Below are 26,695 nucleotides of genomic sequence, written 5' to 3' on the forward strand. Positions count from 1 at the left end.
TGTAGTCTATTTACACACAATAAAATAGTACATATGATGTAATATACTATGATATGATATAATATTTACACATTGTCTTTGAAGCTTTTGGCTGTCATTTAAGTTTAAAGAGCAAGTTTGATATCCCTCTTTTTCATTTCTTTTTTTTTTTAAATCAAATGTCACTCAGATTAATGCACATGTCATTTTGAAAAATTTAGGAAAAGTATGAAAAAAAAAAAATCAGTCCACAGCACCAATAACTTTATGACAAATAGTGTAAGGAATTCAGGGTCAGTTGGGTTTTGGAAATTGGTGGTTTCCTTTTCTTAACGTGTTTTTCTAGTATTGCTAGCAGGATTGGCTGTAAAACTGTACTACTAATAACCATGAAATACACCTGGAAACAATAGGTGTTATCCTGCAGCTGTTTTATGAGGTGGTAAAACTTTGTTTGTTCTTTATGACGTGTGTGATGAACCTGGAATGTATTTGCTCGTTTTCTACTGGTTTGAAATAGGAACAAAAGAAAAGCATAAAATCATCTTCACTGCTTGACCGCTTCATTTAACCTCATGTTGCTAATATCTGCAACAGAGATTAATAAAACACACCAGTCTCAGTGTAGAAGCTTTCTGTGTCTAAAGAGTTTTGTTGAATGGCAATTTGAGTCCTTGGTGTGCAAAGGTTTTAATCTTAGTAATATTTTGAGGGGTTTTACACTGATTATGGTTTACTGGTAACAGTAACTATAAGTCAGAAGTGATTACCATTTCCTTGGATGTGTATCTTGTTTTTGGATATGAGAAAGTATTTGTGCAGGGGATGTTTGCATATGAATAGGAAACACCTTTCTAACTGGTGAATTAAGAAAACCTGCAGTTACTCTTTATAATGTAGCAGCCCACAAGCAATTTCTGGTTGATGTAAAAAGGAGATCAAAAACTTTTAATTCTACTTAATACATTTATAATAATGTCATATTGTGGTTATCTTTTTCTTAACCCTTAGCTCCAAACCAACAATCTACAGATAAAGTTTTTCTCATAGAGGAAATTGGAATAAAACATGTACTTTATCTCACAGTAAGTGATGCCTAGAAACAATAAACAGTTTACGGTTCATATTAATTTAAAGCATATCCAGGAGTTGCTGCCATCCTGAAAGCTGTTTGTGTGGGAGTGGTCCCTACCAGCTGCTTTTTCCTGTCTGACGGGACACGGGATGTTAAAAAGCAAAATGTGCTGGAGGTAGATGCTGTTTGTTTCCTGACACTTGATTTGTCTATACAAAAGCAGTCTGTGGTGACTCATGGCATCCTGGCTAGCATTCTTTGAGAGTATGTTGGGTTGTTTTTTTTCACTGTTGTTTTTCTTCCCAACAACCAACTTGGATGAGTCTTTTCTTGTTAATGGGCCAGTGGCTCGTTTCCTTTTTAGGATATTCTTTAGCTTCTGTCTATAGCAATCCAGCTTTGTCTTGTGAGGTAATTAGAAACTGTACTCAGACACTATAAAGTAAAAATGGAGATTTCCATGCGATTGCTGAGGCTTATCTATTATCTTTAGAAGTGAATTTGAAACATCAAAAAAATTCACAGTCAGTTCTAATGGTTTTCAAAAACAACCAGGTCATCACAGGAAAACAATTAAAAAACAGCTCATGATGAGGAAATCTAAATTTTATCATTTGTATGTATTTATTTGAATACAGACAAGCTGCAAGGCAAGCTTCCTGACATGGCATCTACAAGTCTTATGTGCAATTAAAAACCTTTTAGTACACATATAAGCAGGCAGGTCTCAGTGGCTTACTCAACACATTAATGAGACTTGATGGGCTTGATGTTGGACATTGCGGATTTCTTTGGCTTATAGCTCTGACTTGTGTATTTGCAATCCCACAGCTATAACAGCCAGTAATTATATACACGCTAGTCTCCAGTGTGGCCTACCAGTGCTGAAATTGCAGACAGGGGATAAACCACGGCAAAATAAGAAAATGAAATGACTCCAAAGAAGCTTGACCTTATGAAATGCTTTGGTTTGCAAATTTGAGACTAAAATTGAAACAGCTAGTTGAAGTATAGTGGACTGTTGTTTTGTTATTCAATTACAGGCACTGACACTTCGTTTAGTAAACAATTATTGAAGATGGTAGAATTGGAAGTATTTGCTCTGTCAACACTTATGCCCTCTCCTTCTCTTATAAATAATAGAGTAAACATTTTGGATAAACATTTGCTGAATATTAATAAAAACATTTATCCCATGCAGTGATATGAATAATAAAATGCTTGCAGTGCAAGTGATATATCAGATTTGAGAGACACAATTTATATTTTAAGCTCAATTCACTGGACTGGTCTGGACCAATGTGCTGGGGTGTTTGCAGCTATAAAGCCTGAAGCATTTTCTTCCAGTGTCACACCATAACATTTCACTATGGTCACAGCTGCTGTGTCGCCGCTGATCTGTCCTGAAGAAACATGATGCTGCTTATAATCTGACCATCATTTGGATGTAGACAGCCTGCGACGCCAGACCCATGATTTACCCCTGTGTGAGTGTGTGTGTGTGTGTGTGTGTTTGTATGTGACTGTGCGTGTCATTGTGGGTGTGCGTGGGTGATATTACTGATGTTGTGTGGAAAGCCATATTTGGGGGAGTTATCTTTCTTATTGGATCAGAATTAAATCCCCAAACGGTAAATCGTTCAATTTTGGGGTGAAGAAATGTGGGGTTAGTGAAAAGGACTGGACCGGGCAAGTGGTAGTTATGGTGAGTAGAGTAACTCTCTAGGAAACAAATGTAGGGCAGTTTTAATGTCTCCTGAAATCATGCATAGAGGGCAGTGTGTGTGTTCATGCGTGCAATGAGTTTGACCCTTAGAGACAGATTTATGAGGACATACTGTAGGATAAGTGACGATTAGATCTTGAGGGACACGGTATCCCACGATGCCTGGCTTCATGCAATCATGAAGTAGTGCAATTTATTCCTCACCAATGTTGACTTTGGAAATCCTTACACAAGAGCAAAAGAGGAATATTTTAAAGTGATGACAGTTTTTACTTCATTTCCAGAAATGTTGCATGTGTTATGCATTACATTACTGAAATTTAACAAACATTAAGAGGGCTCTGTGTTGGAACTCAAATGTCTGCAATTTTTTTTTGCATATTTTTCCTTCCCAAATGAGCCCATATTTAGAATAAAACAACTAAATGTCATGCTAAGCTTTTGTGAATGCTGACAGCAGTTGATGTTTCCTACTCTTTTCTCTTCCTCTGCTAAGACACCCTGAATGAATGAAGATTCAAGTGTTGCTATTTCTTTTCTAAATAGAAATATTGTCAGAATCTCATCAAAATATGCCACTATTTTATCATTACTAAAAGGTATATATTATGATGAGAATATTCTTCTAGAATGGATCTTAGATATAAATAGTTTCTTATCATTTCGATGTCAAAGGATTGAAGCCTTTTGTCATCACAGTCAGATATGTTATGCCATCAACACTGTGTCACACATCACTCATGCCAAATACTGAGACATTGCACACATTCATGTGGGAATATGGTTGCATAGCTTTTCCATAATAAGCACCACTGATGGCCATAATTATCAAGACTTTTCTTGTCAATGTGCAATCAGGCCTGAAGCTGTCATAGTGTTGAAGCAAATGTCTGGAAGTGCAATCCTCCATTGGGTACATGGTATGCACTGTTATTATCACATGTAAGATGGACAATGGAAAATCTCTAGTCGTGTATAATTTGTGTTTGCATGGGCTTACTTGTAATGTAACATCATTGTACTCCCCTTTACTAAATATAAATATAGAAATAGAAAGAAAAGAATTAAGATTTAGAAATCAAGATGGCTCTGGAGCCATTTGTTGGGGAGCAGCATCAGTTGCTCAAATCAAATGAACAAACTAATAAAGAAGGATGGATCTGTTAAGGGGAAGACTATGAAGCTGATGTGCAATGTTGCAAAATCTGTTCAACATGATAAACATTGCTTACCCTCTACACACAACATCTTTTCAGTAAGAAGCTTCTTCAGCTCTGCTGCAGCAACTTTCAGTGCAAGAGGTTTTTCTTGTCCACGGCAACAACGGGACACAATAGCTTTCATATAATAAGAAATGGCCGTTTATTTGTGCTGTGAAATGGATTAAATCACCATTTTGGGGTTAATTGAGTATTTTTATGCCTTGCAACATTATATTTTGGCAACAAAGGTTTGCTTGGTAACCATGTTTGCCCTGTAGCGCATAGTTAAACTTTAACATCGAGAGCTTCATCATCCTAAAACATAAGTCCTCTTAGGGGCTTCTTACTGAACTCCTAGCTCAGTCTGAGCTGTCTTAATATTGTCAACATCTCTATAAAATGAATCCTTTAGTTTCTTTTTTTCTTTTTTTTTAAAGTTGAAAGTATAGTGCATCTATAATCAGATGAGTAAAAAAGACATGATAATGACACACACTAAGTTGTAACTCTCATCTGTTGTCTCATCTTCATTTTTCATCCATTTTTTCCTGCTTTAGATACATAGATGTGTGTGTGTGTGAGAGGGAGACAATGTTAGCAACATCCTACTGTGTTTACATACCAGACATGTATGATCCCTGTGGCAGCCACTGTAGTTTGTCACTCGTATCTGTCATAAGCCTTATGTCCTATGATGACATGTATGTACTTAGACCCAACCAGTGGGTGCCACAGTCCATGCTGTGTCTTTTGATGTTTGCCTGTTCATATGAATCATGTATACTGCTGCATCAGTTCCAAGAAAAGAGCTTCATATAGGCAGAGACAGGCATCACACATGGATATGGTTTAAATAAACATGGTGTCATCTGTGTCATTTAGGTAATTTATGTGTCATTATGTGTACTGTAAAGACCGTGTTGAGGTTTTCATACTGCATCTCTCACTCCACCTAAAGAGGTTATGTTCCAGCTTGATTTCCATGGGTTTAGGCTGAGACTCAAGCATCTTTTTAAAAATGATGAGGACATTGTGTTAATTTAGTTTCAGCATTTACTTTCATATAAGCACCTGTAGACTAGCTTAAGTGAAATTGATGATGTGTGTATTTTTTTGGAGCTATATGTCTTTGCTAATTATTCTGGCACTTTTCACATCTGTTACGACCACTACTGACAACAGGAGAATTGTTTACAAATGGGAGCAGCTGATTGAGCTTCCCAAGTCCATGTCATGCCCTTAATAAGACCCTGAATCCATATGAGTGGAAGATGAGATGTCCTGGATGTAGGGCAGGAGCAAAATGAAGAGAAAGAAGGAAGTTTAAATCCTTTGCGTACCACATGCGTCAATAGTCACGACGAATGTGGTAAACCTGGCAAATAGCTTGGAGCTCCATCGAGGACGGCAGAAAAACTAGGAATGTAGTGTTCTGTATTTCACTAAGGCATGTCTGCAGTAACATATTCTAAAGTCCACCATCAATATGCCTGTCAGACTGTACAGGCAGAAAGACATGGCAGGAAGACTAAAAGAAGGGCTTACAGTGCTTGTTAACATCAGTTTATGTTGCCTGTCCTGAGTTCAGTTGTTGCCAGGATGCAAACAAAACATCCAAATGCAGTTTGTTAATTGATCTTTTTTAAATAATTTATTTAAATGTATAAATATTTAACAATTTAATTTCTATTTTGATGATTCTCTCCATCTTTGTGATGAAAATTATTATTCGGATTCAACTTTCCAGTTAGTACCTGCACAGAGATTTGGAGCTTTTAACGCTTAAAGAGGTCAGTTGTACTAAATAAATGCTAGTGTATAATACTAGATTACTTTTAGGCTTAATCATATTGCATTAGAAATATAGGTTTAATTTGTAATTATTTTATATTGCTCTGTATGCAGTAGATTAATATTTTTAATGTTCATGCTGTCTCCATACAACTCCCTGTAACTAAGGGATCCTAGGTATTCATTGCAGTAATCACAGTATCTGCATCTATTTTTGTGCAGTTATTGTGACTGTGACTCTTTTTCAACAGAGTTGTTCTGCTTCTGGACAAAATATTGACTTATACAGCCTTATCTTTGTTTGGAAGTTGTGGCATCTCTTTTCTGTAACTGTGGCCAAAGCAGCTGAGTGTCAGTTTTTACTCAGACTATGTGACATCATCTGGATTACCAAAGTGGTAATTTAATGTAGAAATCTTGTCATAATTACAACAACTCTTTTGTTGTATAAGCCTTCACTTTTTAGGACATAAATTCGTATGTATGTAGAAGACTAACTTTTTTACTGTTTTATAATTATAAATGTTTTTTTTTCTTTGTTTTTTTTTTTGCAGGAAAGTGTGTCTGCCTGCAGTGGATTGATAAGAAGTGCTCTTCAATATGAATACAGGTATGCATACACAGACGCAGTTACTTACTAAGTATAAGACCGAAGAGTTATTCATCTTCCTTGTTGTTGTCCACTGCTTTTATTTGGCAGTTGCATAATTTTTTCTATAATTTTTTAACTTCATCTTGGATGAAAACTATTGACATTCAGAAATTTAAAGTGCTGCCACATTATAGGTCACCTTTCTATTTATTAGCTGCTGTGTGTGCTGCTTTGCCTCTGCCACAGGCATGAATCTGGAATTGTAAGCCTGACCCTCTTTTATCACTTTGATCGTGGTCCATTTTGGTCCTTGCATATCATGACTTCATGCATCAAGTATAGTAGGCTTGTTGCTATAAACCAGTTATTTATTCCTATCTTAGCACATTTCCAAAGCTCTGTCCTAAACTTGTCATCTACACAGAGATGAAGTGTATATTAAGACCAGAGAAATAGTAATGAGTAATCCATCAATGAGTCTTGTCCACACAACATTTGACACCATCGGTGTGTGTTTGTGGTAGCCTGGCTAATTTTGCTCATTTGCCTGTTTTTTATAGTGTGAAGGTCAACATAGAAAAAGATTTGTTTGCTGAAAGCCTGTAATACAAGAATCCATTTCATATCCATTTCACAGAAACTCCCTCCAGCATATTCCTTAGTATCTTAAATTAAAAAGTCATCTTAGATTTCGTTAATGGCCTTAACATCATATGTTTCTTTGGTAAGTTTTCATTGAGAAAAACTGGACAAACAGTTGAAGTAGCATGTGTGTCCTGTATGGTAATGACTTACTTCACTGAAAACTTGATGGACGGTTTTTAAAATTGTGTCAGCAGGTCACTAAACAAATTTAATATTATTTGTACTGCAGTTTAATTGTATTGTGTCTTAAATTTTAATTTTGCATTTGTCCTACAAGATTTGTAAAAATGTGTTTTTTAGTGTGATCTTTACAACATAACTTAGATACATCTGGGATCACCCAAGTTGAAAGTACACATTTCTGACTTCATCAGCTCATGTGAAAATACAAGTGTGTGTAATCTCATAAAATCCAGAACATTTATTTATTTTGTAGAATTTCCAATAATTATTTTGAAACTGCTTCAGTGGAAAACAGCTGCTATAAATGCATGCGCTTTGCCTCTAACTGTTTGCATTATTTTTTTCTGGCTCAATGTATTTCTGCTTGTGTGCGTGTCTTTGGGTCATTGTGTACATGCATGTGCATGTGTGCTTCTGCCTCGATCACCCGCATGGCTGTGACTTCTCAGATAGCGGAGGATGTGCTCGCAAAAGCGTGGCCATGTCTGTTATGCTCTCTCCCATGAAGAGGGTCCAGAGCTCACCTAATCTCGGCACAGGTACTAACACCTTCAGACACACAAGTTAAAAAATGTTGGAAGAAGAACGTTTAATGACTAGTTAATGTGTAATCAAGTATTGGCAAGTATTAAGCATGAGGTAGGTCTTTTTTTCTTTGTTAATGTCTTGGTAATGAAAATCTTGTTTGGGCTTCATCACACTCAATGAGGATATTTGAAATGATCTCAAAAAGGCTGTTGCTGCTTCAGTATGTGTTAATGTTTAAACTTAAGGTGCTTTTTTTCTTTTTTCTTTAATTGGCTTAATTTGTAACAGTTGTACTTATTTTTGATGTGACCCCTTTTCCTTCTCTGGCTTGCTTAGCTTTGTAAACCATCCATAAATCACATTTTACTCACTAAATGTTGATGTTAATCTTCCTTCCTTTTGAGTTGAGCTCCGTGTCCCCTTCCCCTAGTATGTGTGTGTGTGTGTGTGTGTAGTTTACTTACGCGACTCTTCCTCTTGTCAAAGGTTTTTAATCTGAGTTTTCCTGCTCATGTTATTTTCTCATTCTTATGTACTGTATTTCTCTTGTGTTGACTCGAGCTGTCTTCATCAAACCTTTTTAAAATGTTACAACTTTTTCATAAATTTTCACATTTAGATGAGAACTTATCTGTGTCCCAGTTCAGGGTCTACACACTTCAGAGTGTGCAGACTATGTAGGCTAGAGTCCTGTTCATACATTCAGGTGCTCTGCACTTGCATCTAGAAATTCAGAGATTTAAACACTTCAGATCAGTAAAACACAGATTATGTTTAATCACAAATAATATCATATACTTTTCTCTAGCTGAAGTAAGGCAGGGAGTGAGATAACAGAGTGTAGCCTGAAAATGCAAAACCAAAAAGATAATACCTCTAGTACTAAACACTAAATGGAAACATTAGATAGCAGGTTTGTTTTGCTGTTGTTTTTATTTGTTTGTGTGTTTTGTTTTTAATTTTTTTATTTTCATCATCTCTGTATTTTCTTCCTGTACATATATACCTCTCCAGAATGCGTCTTTCCCACAATTAACATTCTTACTTTTTTTTTTTTTCTGAGATGACAGCTTATTTACATGTTATGCTGTGTACATTATTAGTATTGCAATTTTGTTTTTCTGTGATAAAAAGAACAATATATTTTGTAATTACTGATTATTACTGTGCGTTTTCCTTCCCCCAGGGAGTGATTCTCACTCATCAGACTTGGGTAAGTCTCCCTACTTTCTGGTCAAGTATTTTAACATTATACATGAAAAAAGAAGCTGAGAAGCATTTCATATGAAACCACCACAAAAAAATAAACAAAAAAAAAACATAATCAAACAAGCAGTATAGTACATGATATTAATATTATTAAATTATCTCCAGATTCTTGGCGGTCACGTAGTGTAACTGATGGTTTAAAGAACGGAGATGCTAGCAGCTCATCTCTTGCTGCTAAAGGCTTCAGAAGCGTCCGACCCAACCTGCAAGAGAAAAAGTCACCGACGCAGGTAAAATATTCTACACCTTAGACTGACACAGGTTAACTTTCATCATCTTGCTGTATTCAATATCTAGATTGTATTTATGAGAACTATATTGTGTGCGTTAAGCTTATTGGCTGGTAGAAGTTACTGTGGAAAATGTTATTTAGAAATTGATATAATAAAACATCAAAACTACTGATATTTCAGCATATTCGTGAAACATCTTCATGATATCAAACTTTGAGCTGATGACTTTTCTTGTTTTTTTTTATTGTCATTGTTTGACTATGCATTGGCTGCTGCTTCTAATTGGCAACAAAGGATAGTAATCCCATACCATTGCCACCCCCCAGGAGAGAAAGTTTTCACTTCTTGCCCACTGGTACTAATCCACTAGACTACAACTCCATTGTTGCTATGGCTAATGATCTGAGGCCTGGAACACTAACATTCACAAAGAATGACAAAGCAGTTTTGAAAGAGTCCTACACTATCAGCAGTACGTCTTCATACTCCTACTCAGAGAGCAGTGCAAACACAGTCCAACAAGTTAATCAGTCCACTGCTGCAAATGATAATAGCAATCTGAGAGCATCTGCCTCTAACACACCGGCGCGGAAGGTTTCGTCCCTTAAACTAACCCCTGTCACCATCCCCGACCCCCCTGTCCATCTGAACTGTCATGCTGATGGCCGCTCTAAGACTCAGATCACAGGCTACCCTCCACCCACTTCCTCCCCTCTGCAAAAGAGTCCTATCCCCTCCCAACTCTCAGCGAAGACCGCTTCAGTTTCCAGCCACTTGGGGGCAGAGGATCTGAAAAATCCAGCATCTTTAAAGTCAAATCCCAAAGTAGAACTGAAGGAACCAGATCAAGCCCAAAAACAGAGCCCAACTCCAGCTGCTTCCCTGGTGGAGATGTCAAAGCCTCCCCCTGCAATTCCACCAAGACCTTCACCTGCAGAACTGCTGGTACATAACTGACTACATACTGTAACAGCAGAACAAAATACAGAAACGATTGTCCACAGGTCTTTGAAACATAACATCTGCATTATGTCAAGTATGCCTAAAGGGTTACAAACTCGTATTAAATCATCAGGCAAAGGTGTAATAAAGGTAATGTAGAAAACATGTGCTAAATTTATAGCCAAATAGATCAAATTGGTCTTTTTCTGGTGTTTTGAGTATGCATTGGAAAAGACGTTTTCATGTGTCGCATGCTGATTGTGTGTAACCCTTTAGTGTGTTAGTCTTGATACTGCATCCAACCAACAAAACTGTGGTTCTGTATTTGTACGAATGCATAGTGTATGTGTGATAACCAGCTGTAACTATGGTGTACAGTGAATTAATTTGCTGATTCACAGAGTTTGATCTAACAGAGCCTCTTTAATTCACAGCATTACTTGTGTTTCAGAAGATGATGCTGCAGCCTCGTGCCACAGTGTGATTTCACAACATTTCCACATCACTCAGGCTTACATGCTACTTCCTCACACTTTTGACAATGTGGCTTACAAGTGATGTAACTAAGTACTCGCCTCCTTCTCCTGTCAATTCCCTCTTACTCCCACACCAGGGGCCTCCTTCCCCTGACCCCACAGCGAGGCACTCCCCCTATCGCTACCAGAGCTCTGAATCACTCGACTACCCGTCAAGCCTAATGCCCAAGGCGCTATCACCCACCCCGTATGTTCCTACTGGAGCTGGTAACAGAGCTGGTGTGATCAGTGGGCCGAGCCTTGCGGCAGTCAGCAGCGTGAGCATCGGTGGCTGTGTGTCACCCTCGGCTTCCCCTGTGACAGTGTCAGCTCTCAGCCACTACTCGTCATCCACGGCGGGTCTACTAGATGAGCTGCAGATCTGTAGTCTGGACTCACCCGGTGCCTCACCCACGCCATCGCCCACGCTCAGCCATGTCTCTATCTACACATCCACTGCTGGCCCTGATGATGCTCTAACAACCTCTGTGGGCGCCACTGCTGCCGCAGCCAGTGTCACTAATGTAATTATCTAAACAAGCCACCTCTGTAACACACATCATTACATACAGTAAAAAATAATGGTTTCAACCCTCCCCATACTCATTTAATGGCTAAACCAAACCTTCATAAAGTGTGTGATTACTACCAACTTTTAACTTTCACTAACCAGAATCCAATCCAACACACTTTGTGCCCTCGTCAATGTATGTACTTACCACAGCTTTAAGTGAATGTCAGCTTGTTTGTGTCTCTCTTTTCTTTTTCTTTCTTGAAAATCCATTCTAATTAGAATTAGACAAGGGAAAATTAGACAATTTAATTAGAAAATTAGACAAGGGAAACAACAAATCATATTTTAAAAAAACTGCAGGTAATCACATCTGCGTGGTGCGGCTAATCTATTAACGGTGGTTTGAAACTGCATCGAGCGTATTCACCAGCTGAACTAATCACGGACTCTTTGTTGGCCAAGCCAGGCAGTTTTCAGTTCATGGTGTGTTTGTACCTGACAGGCGGAGAGAAACTGTAATATGTTTTTGTTGGTTTCTGCAGTTTTAAAGATTGCAAAAGTAAGTTTTTGACATTCATAGTCTCTGCTAAAAGATACATGAAAAATAATGTTATGTCTCTTGGAAACGTCATGAATTTGCTTGTGAAGTCCCAGCTGCACAAGATATAGAAACTTGTCAGTTTATATAGGGCTGCGTTAATTTTTTTTTCCTGTAGTATTGTCACAGTTAACTCTGGGCCTTGTAACTTAGAACATCTGGCAGTGCAGTAAAGTGAGAATTATCCAAAGTGAATGTGGTTGTTTCACATACAGATCCCATCCTTTAATTAGACCAAAACGTCATACCCTCACAAGACCAACATGAACCTGTAAAATGTCTTCTCAGAGTTGTACATTACAGTGGCCACTTTATAATAAGGTTTGTCAGCTGTAGCATTATAATCACAGTAGCAGCAGCATCAATATTCACACTGTCACTGTTGTCCTCATTTTATTCACACTGCTGCTGTAGTCCATGAACAGTTGAACAGATCAGATGTTTTTTGCTTTAATAGGAAGTAAACCATTTTAATGTTTCCTCTGGCATTTTTCTTCCAAAGAAGTCATCAGTCTTTCAGTGTTCCATCACAAGTCTTTGAAAGCCTTAAAATGCATTTGTGTTTTTCCTCAGATCAAATCATTTCTTCCATCTGTGGTACTGAATGGGAGAGCATTTTTTCACACGGGCCTCCCATTCTGAACATCATGTCCTCTGTCTTGTTAGTGTGAACTAACTAATAATGAGGTTTATGTGAACAAGTTACATGTTTACTGAAAGTGTTTAAGCTTTTCTTTCTGTCTGAAGTGATTAAAAGTCCTGTCCCTCACTAACCATTCTTACATCATACAGTCATGTCTGAATAAACATTTTCTCTGTTTACATGTGCGGCCATTCCTGTGTAAGATGTGGTTTTCTTGGCAGTATAAATTCCTCTAGCAATATAATGATTAAGCATTGTGTAATTTTTTTTTTTTTTTAGCTTTTTTTTCCAACATTCTTACTTTTGATCTACTGTTTTAGATTACAGTATTATTTACTGTTGTGCATTTAGCCAATTTATAATTATAATTTATAATTGATAGTGTCTTACTTCTCCCATTTCTGGCACATGGGTCACTCCTAGGGCCAGGTCCTTTCTCAGGCTATGAATGGAAGTACCAGCCACCCACAGAGGCCCATGTCCCCGCCATCTTATCCTCCACCCCCTGCCTCACTCCACAGTGGGCTTCAGAGACAGAGCAGGAGTTCAGGTGAGTTATCTTTTGTTGCTTTGTTTGAGCAGAGGTGGACTTTTTTCAAAACATTCATTATATTTTATTGTAAATTCACACAGCTCCTGTACATACCTAGATTGAATGCAGACCTACAACTTTCCTTGAAAACATCTCCAGGCACAGATGCAGCTAAGCTGAAACCACAACCCACGGCTAAAGAGACAAATAAAGCTCTATTAATTGTACATTGTATCAGTTTCTTTGCTATAAATTTAAGAATGCATTAATCTATGGAGCATCAATGTGCTTCATAGATTAACAAATCTATACTGTGTAAGTGTTGAAACTATTCTGTCTAGTCTCATTTTTGTCAGTATTGCACAGATATACTTGGAGGTTCAAGAAATTTTAGATTGTTAGCATTATATATATATATATATATATATATATATATAGCAATATTTGAATATATTTCATTTGAACTCCTGAAATGTGGATTTCTGTCTGCTCCAAAGAAAAACTAACATGTCTGTCTCTGTTTTTTGTACCTAGAGGGCAGTGAGTCAGTCTCCAGAGAATCTGTTTTGTCTGGCCACACCAGCATCAGCAGCACTGTGCCCATTGCTCGCTTCTCAGAAGAAGAGAAGAAGGTGTCTGTCATTAAAGCCCCACATTATGAAGGCATTGGTCCTGTGGATGAGTCGGGTATCCCTATTGCCATTCGCACGGTGAGGTGATACAAACAGATCTAAACAGACAACTGAACCACATGTCTTTGCAAGTTAGGTACTGTAGTGCAACCCAAGTGTCTTTTGACCCATTTCTCCTGTCTTGATATGTGATCAGGTTCACAAGAGAGGGATTATTTTCAGCTGTCAGCAGCTTTTGACCCCATAATATAAGCCCTCTCTCTCCCACTTTTGCTATCTTATCTCTTTTATTCTTCCTCTGTGTGCTAGTTAAAAAGATGAGCCTCAGTACTGGAAGGTCCTTGCTCTTTACTTGTTGAAGAGCGTGTGCATATGTGCTATCTCTGTTAAGGCTTTCCATGTATTAACACTTCACTCTGTTGTCTGCTTCTTGAGAAGCATTTAAAGGTAGATGTACTAGCAAAGAGAAAAGTTGAAAAAGAACAGAGAGGTTAAAAGAAACAACAAAAACAAACAGGCGATCCTTGTTGTGAGCAGACAAACATTTTTGTGGCCACTCAGTTTGGTTACCATGGAGAGTTCAGCTGTAATAGGCCTGTCTCTTGTCTGTGCCAATGTGACATGCACAGTCACACACACTTCCTTCCTCTGCCCCCTTTCTGACCAGAATCCATCCTCAGTGTTCAGTGCTGCTGAATTAAGAAAGGATTAAGTCTCCCTGCTATTTGACTTTTTTTTACTTTTAAAGTGGCCGTTAGATTTATATTGTTAAATAAAGGTGAGCATTTCATCATGACTTTTCATGCACAGCAACAGGAGCTACAACATGGCCTCAGACATAGTAGATGTTATGTTAACACTTTAAAGCTCAGCAGACAGAATGTGGCACTTTTTATTTTTGTTAATGCAACATTTTCATTTAAATGTCTTTATATGAGATCATGTAGTCAAATTGGCAATATTGACAAATAGGAAATTGTTTGTTGAAACGACATAATATTGCATGACATAATTTTTTTTATTAACACCCCTATATTTGACTCTAAAGTTTTGGGTCGTTTTTGGGTTACTAGAACTTAACATTAACATGTAATAGTTGGACAAAATATCAGGTAATACTATTTTTGGAAGTGCTTTGCAATAATTATTTTAACTTATTTATCTTGTAAAAGAAGACAAAATGTTGCTTTGTGTGGTTCTGTTTTAGTCACATGATTATAAAAATTGTGTGTGTGGATCAGAAAAGTAACCTCTTTGATGGTTGAAGGTGGAAGATTTTTTTCGATTAAGCTAATCTGCCTTTGACCACTGTGACTGTATTTTTTAGTGTTATAAAGCAACAGTGGTTTGGTGTTTTAGTTCATAACACATTGTATAAGGTCAAATCAAAATTATTTAAAGCATGAGTGGTTGTTTTTATCTTGAATAAAAACAGGTAATTGAGTACTTAAATGGTTCAACAAAGAACTGAACTGAAGAAGCATAGTGTATGGAGGGTGTTCAGATACTAAAAATGAAGTTTTATGAATAATTAATTCAAGGCTTAGCATGGTTGACTTTTCTAAGTGTCTCAAACGTTTTTTGGCCCTTTAAATTCCTGTAAAATAGTGGGAAAATGTTATAGTTTATAACTTAAGCCATTCAGTTTATTTTGCATGTCACAGCACATTAAACATAACGTTTAATTCTCTTTTCACAGACAGTGGACAGGCCCAAGGATTGGTACAAAACTATGTTCAAACAGATTCACAAAGTTCACAAAGCAGGTAAGGTTTTATTCCAGTTCCCTTCTAGACTAAAATGCCCCATTATGTTTTGTGATTAGATGATTGGACATTTTCATCGTGTGTATGTCTGTGCATGCCAGTTCTTGTTTAACTAAAAGACCCAAACAACTTCAAAGCCAGGACTCATTAGATGTGAGGAGAGGATGAGCAGAGACAAACCTCTAATGGACACAGAGCTGTCCTGGGAAATCTGCTCTAATTTTGTGGGCTTGACAGAACCACACAGTCAGCACAAAGCTTTATTGTTCTGAGCAGCTCAGACTGTGTTTTTTTATGACAGCACATGTTAAAACACACACTTGTGAGTGAGTGAAAAGGCTTGCAGTGGTCTTGACATATTGCAAGAAAGTACAATGGTCTTCAGACAGTCAAGTAGATTTTTGAAGCAATACTCCAGTGATGTACCAGATAAATCTTTCTATTGTAAAATTGGAATGTGGCTCCAAAAAGTATGTGTTTTTACTTTTCCAGTGCTTTGGTCAGCTACATGCTGAAAAAGATGCTTACTAAAAAAAACAAATAAAAGCAAATGTCTGTTAATGTAGTGCAGAATGAATATGAGTCTTTGCTGTGATAAATAGTTACTACTGGAAATGACTTTGTAATTGTTTATTTTCAAGCTGTCTGTCCTAACAGTTTCTGTATCCTTCTTCTACAGATGACGACTATTCTGACACATACAATGCAACATATGCTTTCATAAATAGTGGTAAGACTTTTATTTTATCTAGCCAAAATTGCATTTCATACAATATTTCTTCCCACCCCATATGTTTCCTCCTTTCTGATTTGCTGGCTTGATCACTTCTCCCTCCTTTCTCTCCTCCATCCTGTCCTTAACAGACGACTACAGCCTGTCATCTAGCACCACCATGGCCCACCCACCTCCTCAAACACATACATACAGGCCTCTATCCAAGAGCCCTTCAGACAACGGAGGGCAGCTGGGGCCTCCAGAGCCTTCTCCGTCCCCTGTACCCCCACCACCTCCACCCATGCCATCCCTCCTCCAACTCAGAGCCAGAGACAGTGACCGTGAGAAAGATTCACCAGACATGTAAGAGAAGGTCCTGCCTACATAACACCTAAGTATTACTGAACTACTGGCTTTGAGTCAGTAGGAGCAATAGGAAATAGTTTTGACTCACCACAGCAGATGTTGACCACTGGGACAAGTCTGCCATTTGGCAGCCTATTTTGAGCAGCATTCCCCTCCCATTCTGCAATCTGCATGTCGCCATATTTAAAATAGCCTTTGCTGTGGGAAATGGCAATGTCCAGACTGCAGCCTAAACATAAAATGTCAGGTTTGTTGAAGATTTAAATCTTGTAATAAGACAGGCCTACTTGGTTTGAAAGACCACCTATGAATTTATTTGCAGGGCCCCTCTTGCATGTTCGTCTTCCTGTTCCGCTTAAGCTTTTTCCGCAGTTCACAGTATGCATACTGGGTTTATCGCTGGTAGAGATGACTGTGATTGGTTTAAAGAAATACAGCAAATCTGTTTTTTTTATTTTTTTTATTTATTTTGTTTAAATCTAAATTGTGGGGCAGGTCAAATTGTCAAGTTAAAAAAGTATGCTAGTAAGACAAGTAAGACATTTTCACTCTGACTCTACAAGTTGAAACTGTTGCTCTTTAATACATTTTGCCACACAGAAGCTTACGATGGGCCATCACAGTGGATACAACTAGAACCTGATTGCAGGAATACTTACAAAGCAAATTCATAATAAATGTATGTGTTTTTATTTCTGTAAGGCAGAGCTGAACGTGCCACTGTAGACACTGACACTGTTGCTACTGCACTGATATTTAATGCCAGCCTGCCATTTAAAAGCATAGAGAGCTGCATAGCCTTTACTACATCAGTATGCCCCATCAACGGCATTTTCTTTACATTTATATGGCACTTATTAATAAGACTCAAGTGTCAGGGTTTTTTTCTGAGGGACCTGTTTCTGTTTTTCTGTGAACCAGGAACGAGTGGGGTCCTCCTGACAGGAAGGTGGACACACGAAAATACCGTGCAGAGCCCAAGAGCATATTTGAATATGAACCTGGGAAGTCTTCCATCTTGGAGCATGAAAGACCAGTGAGTATTTTTTAATTACTGAAAATTTACTCTTAAAATTAATCAGAAAGCATCTCTTTTGATGACTTGACAAAGGCTGTCTTGTAAGTGTATTATATAACTGTGATGGGTGAATTTGTTTCTTATAGTTATTCAGTAAAATATTCATTCTGGATATGAATATACTGTCCATCTTTGAGAGACAGGTAAACAGAGGCAACTGTATGTGTTAACCAGCATAAATTAAGCTGCATGCTGGATGGATAAAGTAAGAAGTGGTCATAAGCATGTTTACCTTTCCTACTCACTAGTCTGGTAGATATAATTATATTAAGTATCACATGTGTAACATTTTGGGCTTTTGGATCTCCATCTGTGTGAGACAGTGTGGGCGTTAAAAGCGAATGTTTCCAGTCCTGTAGCCTTTAATGACAGTGGAGGCTGTGTCTCTTGTGTGGTATGAATAACAATGCAGACAGCAGAAGAGGTAGTTGTGTCGAGGGGGGGAGCAACAAAAATAATGGGAGGTATCTGAGTTAAGAACATGATAATGAAGAATGTGTTACAGATGGAGCAGCCCCTTCACAAGAACGAGAAGGAAAGGTTTCTGTGAGGGTTTGACATTTAATTTGATGTGTGCAGAGAGCACTCTTAGGACAATAATGCATGAGTCAGTTCCTGATGGAAGCAATAAAAAGAGAAAGCTGTAGACACACTGACTTAACTGTCTCTTCAGTTCTCCTTTTCTCCATTTTACAAGAAAAAGGTGCCATCTTAAACATCCTATTCAGTAGTGAAGTATCTTTTTAAGCAGTTTATTATGAACATTAAGAAACTAAAAATGGTTTTCTAGTACTTTTTTTGTTAGGTGTGTTCTCTAATGTTAAATTCATGTGAAGCCTGTCTCTGCTTCAGGCCTCTTTTTTATGTGTTTTTTATAAAGGGGGTGACTCATTTATCTGAAAGCACAATTCTTTTTTTTTTTTTTTAGTAAAATAGATGTAATACTGCAACATCCACATCTCCTGGCAGCATTTAATTTGGCCTAAAGATTTTCATTTTCATGTGTGAACAAAGCTAGATAGAGCAGACAGAGCTGTGATAGAGCCATTTTTCTCCAGTCAGTAATGTTTGAAATGCAGTAAAATAAAATAGGATGATAATTACTTTGTGTTTCAGTATTACAGCAGCAGAGACATAGGTTCATTAATAAAAACTGTTTAAAAAAACAATAATGAATAAGGATATAAAATGGGAAGGTTACACAAAGTAAGAAAAAACCTTTGAAAATAAATATTAAAAAAAAAAAAAAAAAAGTTTCCATTTATAAAAATTTGATACCAAATGGGAAATACAAAAATGTAAAAAAAGACTATACAAAACAACCATACAGATTAAACAATTTAATTAATAAGTCTTTTTTATAGAAAGTGTATTTGTAATTCAACATGTAAAATTAAAAGTGATACATAAATAGGAGACAAACTGAGGTGTTGTGCATGAATGACCATGTAAACAGTGTTAGTTTACAGTGACAAGTGGTGCATATTTGTGTTTCTGATTGTGTATGAAGATGCAGCATTTGTACAATTAAGTTCTGATTCTTGACGCTGTATGTAAATGCAGTTTTGTATTGTCAAATATTATGGGTAAGTAATGAGCAGGAACGAGGGAAGAATGTGGCACGTTCATTTTCTTTCGTTTCGTATTTCTTCAACACCTACAGTATAAAACCTATACACTATATACAATTTTGCATTAGATCATATTGAAAAAGAGATTAAAATAGGAACAAAAACAATGCTATATTAAAAAGAAACCACAGTAGCATTTAAAAGTTTTAAAAATTGAACTATTGACTTCTAAGCTGATTTAAGGACAAATGGTGCCGTCATTTTCTGATGACTGACTCTTAGCTTGAGCCCCATTTGGAGTACAGAAGTGGTTGGCACTGTGCTGGCTGACTGCGATACCATGCTGTCACCAGTAAACCACAGAAGTGAAACTTGAGAAGCAAAGGGCTTCTGCATAAGACACATTAGTTCCCATGAGCCAGTCGAAATCTTCATCCTGGTTCATCCCGTGTCCATCTTGCCCATTCCTAACCATGAGGTCCATGTCTCTGTGTGTGTGTGTGTGTGTGCGATTCCCTTCCACATTTCCTTTCTTCTGTCTTTCCTCTACTTCCTCTCTCTGTCATGCTTTTCCAGACCTATGATGACATAGATTTAGAGAACGAGCCTTGGTATAAGTTCTTTTCCGAGCTGGAGTTTGGGCGGCCGGTAAGTCAGGCCTTAGCTACTCCCTCAACCACAATTCTGCCATAGACATGCACCCTGCTGTCTACACCCGAGACTCTTTTTTTAAATGTCCCCCCCCCCCCCCCCCCCCCCCCCCCCATTAGACTGGGTGGAATTAGTTGTTTGGGCATGTGGTACTCGCTTGGTGCAGTGACTTCCCCACACACACCCTTGTGACAGGCTATGTCTGTGTTGCTATTTTTTTGTTTTGTTTTGAATTTGTTTGTCTGGTTACCAGCAGGCACTAAAATGTTAGCTCAAAAACCTAATGATTTTTGTTCATTTTATGCATCTTGTGAAATAATAAGAAAGGAAAGTAGTTAAAAAGGCAGCATGTGCAGATGTTGATGACTTCCAAGGTGGCAAAACTGCATAAAGCAGTCAATCAAACAGCAATCGATGTGCAGGTGATTCATTTTCTATTGATACAAACTAACATTATTCTAAATAAAACAGGCTGTCATTTTAAAGTAGTCTGTATCGTTCCATAGTCATCTCTATACATGCCAAAATGCCTCATTATCCTGCCTTTTTATTTACCCAGTATATTTATTTATGCCAGCTAGTGTTTTTGTTTTTAGTATTATGGAGTAATGCTCTCTGTGTTTATAAGCTAAGCACTTTAGTGCCCTCTGCTGGATGTAGGTGGTGACAATGTGCTAGGGGCTTGGGGCAGGGGTCATCTGTAGCCACATATTTTGTATCAAATTGCCTCAAACTGATTGATTTATCAAGTTTTCATACCGACCCATCTCTTTCTATGTCATGCCTCTAGCACATTGCATCAGGTGATGACTTGCTGGGCTTATATGAAATGTTCAGGAGAAATTTTCACACAAGCAGTTGCATGACATTTTGGGTTCTAAAAGCCATGTTCTGCTGTGCACTGAGATTTCTACCTGCAATATTTTCAGTGTCACTCAATAAGCCCATAGTGTAGATGGGTTGCTACATGCAGTGAATACTTTCCACCAGGACTGAATCTCACAGTAAATTCAGAGTTTGAGTGCTTACAAAGTGAAGAGTAACAAATGTCTTGATCGAATGAACACTTGTTTATGTGCACTAGTGGAAAAAGCACAAAAACACAGCATTTGAATTAGCAGTTTATTGCACTTGCAAATAAACTCTGCAGCTTGTGCTTCACCTTTCTTTCTGCTCACAGCTTCTTCTTACACTCTGCATGTGTGTGGTACATGGGTATCTTTGTGGGTTTGTGTGGTTTAAAGGTGGATGTAGCACAAGAATAAGGCATCCATAGGTGACATTAGAACTTGTGTTTCAGTCTTAGTGTTTGGTTTTCTGTAAATGTGTGCTGGTGTGTATAGAGTGAATGTGCATTTGTCTGTTGAGCAACAAAAACTCATTTCCAGTAGTTTTTAAAGTAGTCCATCTTTGGTTAATTGGATTCTCTAACAGGTGTCACTCTCTCCACATGTTTCTTATGTTTTGGTTTCTCCCCATGATGTCACCACTGCTTCTCCTGCTTCACCTCATCTTCACCTTCTTCCTACTCCTCCTCCTCATCCTCCTCCTCCCTTCCTGCTCACTGCTGCTGCTTGGGGCTGAAGCCTCCTAAAAAACGGCTGGATTATAATCCAGACATCTCCGCTCGCCAGCGCATTGAGGTAATCTCACATTCATGATCAGAACAGAAATGTTGATGCCACATTCCTAACAAATCATATGACTGCTAGATTGTTTTAGAAAGATGTTTAATATAATTGCTTAAAATGACCACTGATGCTTTGTGGTTTCATATAGTAGCAACATGATTGGGATTTTCTTAGAGATGAGTGATCTTTTTCTTTCTATTTAAAGATTGTTGAATGTGTGGATTTTAGTCACTATTCCATTTGGAGTGAAGGAAGCTCTGTCTATCCCTATCTATCCCTTTGTAGCTCAAAATAAAATTCACTGCAGATCTTTGGACATTTCCTGCATTTTTTTTTTTTTGCGATTGCAGTTTTTTTTCAGGATTTCCGCATTTGCTCACCAAACAGTTTTGTGCATTCTGTGCCACGAAGACCCATTCCAGTTGATCCATGCCAGGTTTTGCAGTGCAGCGTTTGCCCCTTTAGCTGTGCTCATAACATCCTTTGCAGTATCACCTTTGCCATCATCCTTCAGAGCAACTCAGGAGAGACCAGAAATTTATCCTCTGTTTCTGCACCAGCAGGACTCGCTTTGGTCAGGTGCGCCACGTGGAACCAGCATCCATCGCACCTCTCGCTGGGGGAGTGTTTTGAGTGTGGCACAGCAACAATCGCATGCAGGCTGTGTATTGTAAACTGCTCTGCTTTAAGCCTTTGTTCATGCAGAGCTCACTTGTCTGTCCTTTTTCAGACATCCCTCCACATCGGTCCTGCTGACAAGGCTTTGGAGAGACCTGCAAGGTAACTGCTGCTTTCCCTTTATTCTTCTTCTGCATCACCCCCATCCCCCTCCCCCATCTTTTTAACAGCAGTCTTTCTTGTTGTGATTCAGCACAGCTTCAAAACTCTGCTTTTGCTTGCCTTGTAATTGGCGCAACTATCCAGCGTCTGCTATTAATGATGATTTACAGGGATTAGCTTTTTTTTTTTTTTTTTTTTTTTTTTTTTTATGCTTTTTGTTAGTGATGAAAGGAAGCTTTTTTCTTAACTCAGTCAGAATAAATTAACCCGGTAAACCTATTGACTCTGCCTTTCACCTCTTGTCCCTCCTTCAACCCCCTCTTCCTTCCTCCTGTGTGCTCTCTCCCTTTCTCCAGTGGCCTGCTTATTCAGTCGCATTTTCCTCGCTGAACAGAATGGAGAGAGTAGAGATGAGATGAATAGGCTATTATTCACATCAGTGACATTAAGTGTGTTTGTTCTGAAAGAAACCCTTTAGGCTTGTTTTTTTCATGATAACTTAAATAGAAAGCTTCTCTACTTCTTGGTTAATTTTAAATTATCAGGGTGATTTTCGATATACTTCATCAAGATTTGAATTTACTTCATAAATGTCAAAAGAACCTTTAGTGGTGGTTTAAAATATCGCCAACCATGGAAGGATTTTAGCAAAATTTGTGTTTTTGTTTTTGTTTTTTTTCCGCTTCTCTTGAAATTTTAGAAATGATGTGATAGTTTGCGTCTATTCTATATTTTTGATTATAAGTATGTACGTTAATTTAACAAAGAATAGAAGTAATTGACATTTATAGTACCCTAATTCAATTTGCAGACTGCATTTAACATTGCAAAACATTTTAAAAGTAGCTGCCGTTCATGTTGTGTTTTAGTGCTGCCAGTGACTACAGGAAGAGAAGGAAGTCTGAGCCATCAAGTTCCCAAGCCAATGCCCCGTCTCAGAACAGAGCTGCAACATCTCCTAAACCTGTGGATGCCTATAGACCCAGCAGCAGCCTAAAGAAACCTGTCATACGATCCTCACCCTCCTCACCCTCCAGAGCCAAAGGTACTCTCATCCACAGAAGCCTCCCCTTTTCACTTTATCTTTTTTCTTTGTCTTGTTTTTTTTGTTTTCTTTTGTTTTCTTTTGTTTCCTTTCTTTTCCCCAGACATACATATGTACTGTTCTTATCAAAAGAAAATGAGAAAAGATTTTGTTGTTTTCACAATATGATGTCTGTCTGGCATGATCATAAGTTGATTGTTGGCTGAAAGTCTGAACAAAGAGACATCAAATCATCTTTCTTCTCACCTTTTTCCTCCCAGTTTCTTCTCCCTTTCTCCAGCTCTTCTATCCTCATGCTGGGTTTTTTTATTTAACCTGCTTTCCTCCTTCTTCTCTTTCACCACGCTGCTCTTATTGGACATCTGCAAGGTGGGGACGCATGCATCATGTATTCATACAGTCTGACCTCCCCAGGTCCTCATGAGAGCACCTCTCTTCCCCCTGTCCTTTCTGACTCTGATCATTGCCATGAGGATGCCAGCCAGGAGGACAGCTCTTCCTCTAAGCAGTCCGTCTGTTGTACAACCACTTGGCAGGCAAAAAGCCAGGAAGCTGAGACATGGAGCAGTGCAAAGGAGGTGCCGCCCTCCACTGGCAAGCTCAAGTCACGCAGCTGTGATGACTTGCTCAATGATGGTCATTCTGGTTCAGGTGGGCCCAATGCCACCCGCTCAGAAAGTGCTGGGTCACTGGTGTGTGACGGAAATCCCCCACCAGTAACAACATCCACTCGCTCACTTCCTCGTCTTCACCGGCGACGCGCACATGATTCACCGGGCTTTCTCCAGCTCTACCGTAAGATGCACCAGATTGACCGAACTCAGCTCATCCCATCTGAAGTTATCCGCTCGGTCCGCGCTCGTATCCTAGAGCTAGAGCGCCAGCCTCATCTACATCGCCATCGCCTTTCACCTTGGGTTCCCTCCTGGGGTGTGGAAGTGCCACGTGATATGGTGCCAAACCGTGTTTCTGCATATGAGAGTCTTATTCAGAAGTCCAAATCAATGCCAAACTTGGGTGATGGTGAAGTGCCTTCGGGCACTACTACACCAGGTGGCTCATCATCTCGTGCTAGCAGTGGTGGCGGTGGAACACCTAGTTTACCAAAACGTCGTTTTTCCATAGAATCATTACTAGAGGAAGACAATAATGCAAATGGTGCACCTGTGCCTCACAGCATGGATCACTTGCATCGACCTCGTAGCCCACCTGAAGGGCAGCCTCGCGTTGGGCCAGAACCTGGCCGTGGCCAATCATTTCCAGCTCCTCCTGTTCCACAAAGCCCACAAGCAAACCCAGACTATTCTGACAGTGAACAAGATGCTGTTGCATCAGATCTCAGTGATTTCATTCAAGTGGAGGGTTCCTCATTCTGCAGTGAGAGTGACTTTGACCATTGCTCGTTAACTTCCTCTGAGAGCCTTTATGGTTCTTCCACCCTGCACCATCATCACCTTCGTCATCACCACCACCACCATCACCATCCCGGTCATCAAAGTCTTGGCCAGAACCAAGGTTACCAACACCGCCACCTCATCAGCACCTGTAAAGGCCGCTGCCCAGCCTCATACACCCGTTTCACCACCATGCTTCACCATGAGAGAGAACGGGCACGACAGGAGCTCCAGAGACCTTCACAGCAGAGCCGCAGCAGCCATTCCCAAATCCAGGGCTCACAGTCCCAGCAAGCAATGTCCAAGCTGGCCTTCTTGGTCAGCCCAGTGCCTTTCCGCAGGAAAAAGGGCTCACCACCTACCTCTAGAAGAAGCTGTAGTGGCGGAGGTCGAGGTAGCAGACCCAAGTCCAAACAGGCCATTTATGAGGCACTCGATGCAGCCTTGAGAGACATTTATGAGCACATTCAAGCAGAGAGAGGCCACAGAAGCTCTAGGCCACCTGATGATAGCATCTTGAGGAGAATACTGGCAGAGCTGCTGCCAAATGTGCCTGAAAGAAGCTCCTCCTTACGTGGGAGGAGGGGGTGTTGGCACGGGGGTCACTCATCTGTAGCTTTGTACCCAGATGGAAGCCCCACTGGGTATGCTTCATATAGAGGGGAGCCCTCCACACCGAGGGTACAGTCACCACGGCTACAGTCACCAAGGCTACAGTCACCGATCAGTGCCTGTTACGGACGACACTTGGAAGCCTCAAACAATAATGAATATGGAGAAGAGCAGAGCAATGGAAATGGTCTCTGTTATTCAGGTGGAGATATAATCTTATTTTGCAGTCAGTCCTTGTTAAATATGTTAGCACACATGTGCATGCAAGCAAGAAATACATGAGTACAGCAGCATCCACATTTATTTACTTTATTCTGTTTTTTGTATTACCTGCACGTGTAGCCCAGGTCACCTCATTTGTCCACAGACACATCCACGTGGCTTTTCTCTCCATTTGTATCATATTCACTAAAACTGATTTACTGTAAATTCTCACGTGTGACCATTTAATGAGTAAATTATTAAACTTTTGTTAAATTTAAATCTTTCTGTAGATGTTTTTATATTAAAATTCTGCTCATAAATAAAAAGATATCCTTATTAAGTATGATTGTCTTCAATGCTGGACAAAACTGTAGAAGCTGTTCGCAAAATTGGGAGGTTTCTTGTGACCCTAAACTGTGATCTAGATAAAATGGGCCACTGTCTAAAATGGAAGTATGTGCTTTCTCTTAATCCATGAAAGAAAATATTTGAGAATTTACAGTGAATTAGTTTGCTTTCATCTCTGTCTCCTAAAAAAACGATTTCTCTACAGATTGTCTTATGCAGAATAACTGCTGCCTAGTGCATATATGTATTTGCATTTTACTTTTTTAAACTTCATCAGAGTTTGGGCATACAAAAGGCTCAACTCGCACACCTGATAACAAGATTTTTATTTTGCCCACCAAAATAGGCTCCTGTTATGTAAGAACCCACCCTGGATCTGGTCTGAGTAAAAATATGTTTTTTATACTTCAACCAGATATTGGTGTGATGTTAAAGTAGAAAATACACTTTCAGTCAATATCATGCTGACAATTTGAAAAAACTGAAAAGATATATATTTTTTTCTCAATTTATTCATCAAGGAGAGTGATTTTTAAGAGACTGGGCTGCTGGTTTGCATAATATGAAAATTTTTTAATTTTTTTTTTGTTGGAAAATGTGTCCGTTTTAATGGTTGATTTCTGGAGTCAAGTAGTTCTATGATATATTTTTCTTTCTCTAAGCAATTTGCTTATATGTTAATGTTTTATCATATTTTTGGGCCTGTATTCTCCCTGTTTCACATATTCGTTCCATTAATTTTGTGGTATTGCATGTGTGTACTTGTGCCATATTGTGATAAAAGTCAAGTCTTATTTATTTATTTCCTTTTTTTCTATTAAACGAAAATAAAACACGCATATTGACCTACGCTGTCATTCCCTCATTTACCTGTTGGAATGGCATCATCTCTGTAACATTCCATGCTTTCCCAAATCCCACTTTTGTTTGTATCC

At 38.7% G+C, this 26,695-nt stretch overlaps 1 protein-coding gene across 12 annotated transcripts in view; it reads left to right on the top strand.

Moving 5' to 3' along the window:
* The window catches only part of sorbs2a (sorbin and SH3 domain containing 2a), a 47,195-nt gene that overhangs the window by 10,918 nt on the left and 9,582 nt on the right, over nucleotides 1-26,695 (top strand). For 2 of the 12 annotated variants that reach the window (XM_041982664.1, XM_041982666.1), the window contains exons 3-18: nucleotides 6,328-6,383; nucleotides 7,643-7,732; nucleotides 8,908-8,934; nucleotides 9,096-9,220; nucleotides 10,779-11,204; nucleotides 12,859-12,985; nucleotides 13,502-13,677; nucleotides 15,299-15,365; nucleotides 16,045-16,095; nucleotides 16,230-16,443; nucleotides 17,368-17,482; nucleotides 19,672-19,743; nucleotides 21,333-21,389; nucleotides 22,108-22,157; nucleotides 23,027-23,202; nucleotides 23,572-25,410. In XM_041982664.1, the coding sequence (XP_041838598.1) occupies nucleotides 6,374-6,383; nucleotides 7,643-7,732; nucleotides 8,908-8,934; nucleotides 9,096-9,220; nucleotides 10,779-11,204; nucleotides 12,859-12,985; nucleotides 13,502-13,677; nucleotides 15,299-15,365; nucleotides 16,045-16,095; nucleotides 16,230-16,443; nucleotides 17,368-17,482; nucleotides 19,672-19,743; nucleotides 21,333-21,389; nucleotides 22,108-22,157; nucleotides 23,027-23,202; nucleotides 23,572-25,410 (3,622 nt within the window). In that variant the 5' untranslated portion in view covers nucleotides 6,328-6,373. Of the gene's footprint in view, nucleotides 1-6,327; nucleotides 6,384-7,642; nucleotides 7,733-8,907; nucleotides 8,935-9,095; nucleotides 9,221-10,599; nucleotides 11,205-12,858; nucleotides 12,986-13,501; nucleotides 13,678-15,298; nucleotides 15,366-16,044; nucleotides 16,096-16,229; nucleotides 16,444-17,367; nucleotides 17,483-19,671; nucleotides 19,744-21,332; nucleotides 21,390-22,107; nucleotides 22,158-23,026; nucleotides 23,203-23,571; nucleotides 25,411-26,695 lie in introns of those variants that run through there. The other 10 variants (XM_041982673.1, XM_041982674.1, XM_041982667.1 and 7 more) reach the window with 8 other exon arrangements.

The sequence above is a fragment of the Melanotaenia boesemani genome, chromosome 4, assembly GCF_017639745.1.
Source record: "Melanotaenia boesemani isolate fMelBoe1 chromosome 4, fMelBoe1.pri, whole genome shotgun sequence".
NCBI classification, from domain to species: domain Eukaryota; kingdom Metazoa; phylum Chordata; class Actinopteri; order Atheriniformes; family Melanotaeniidae; genus Melanotaenia; species Melanotaenia boesemani.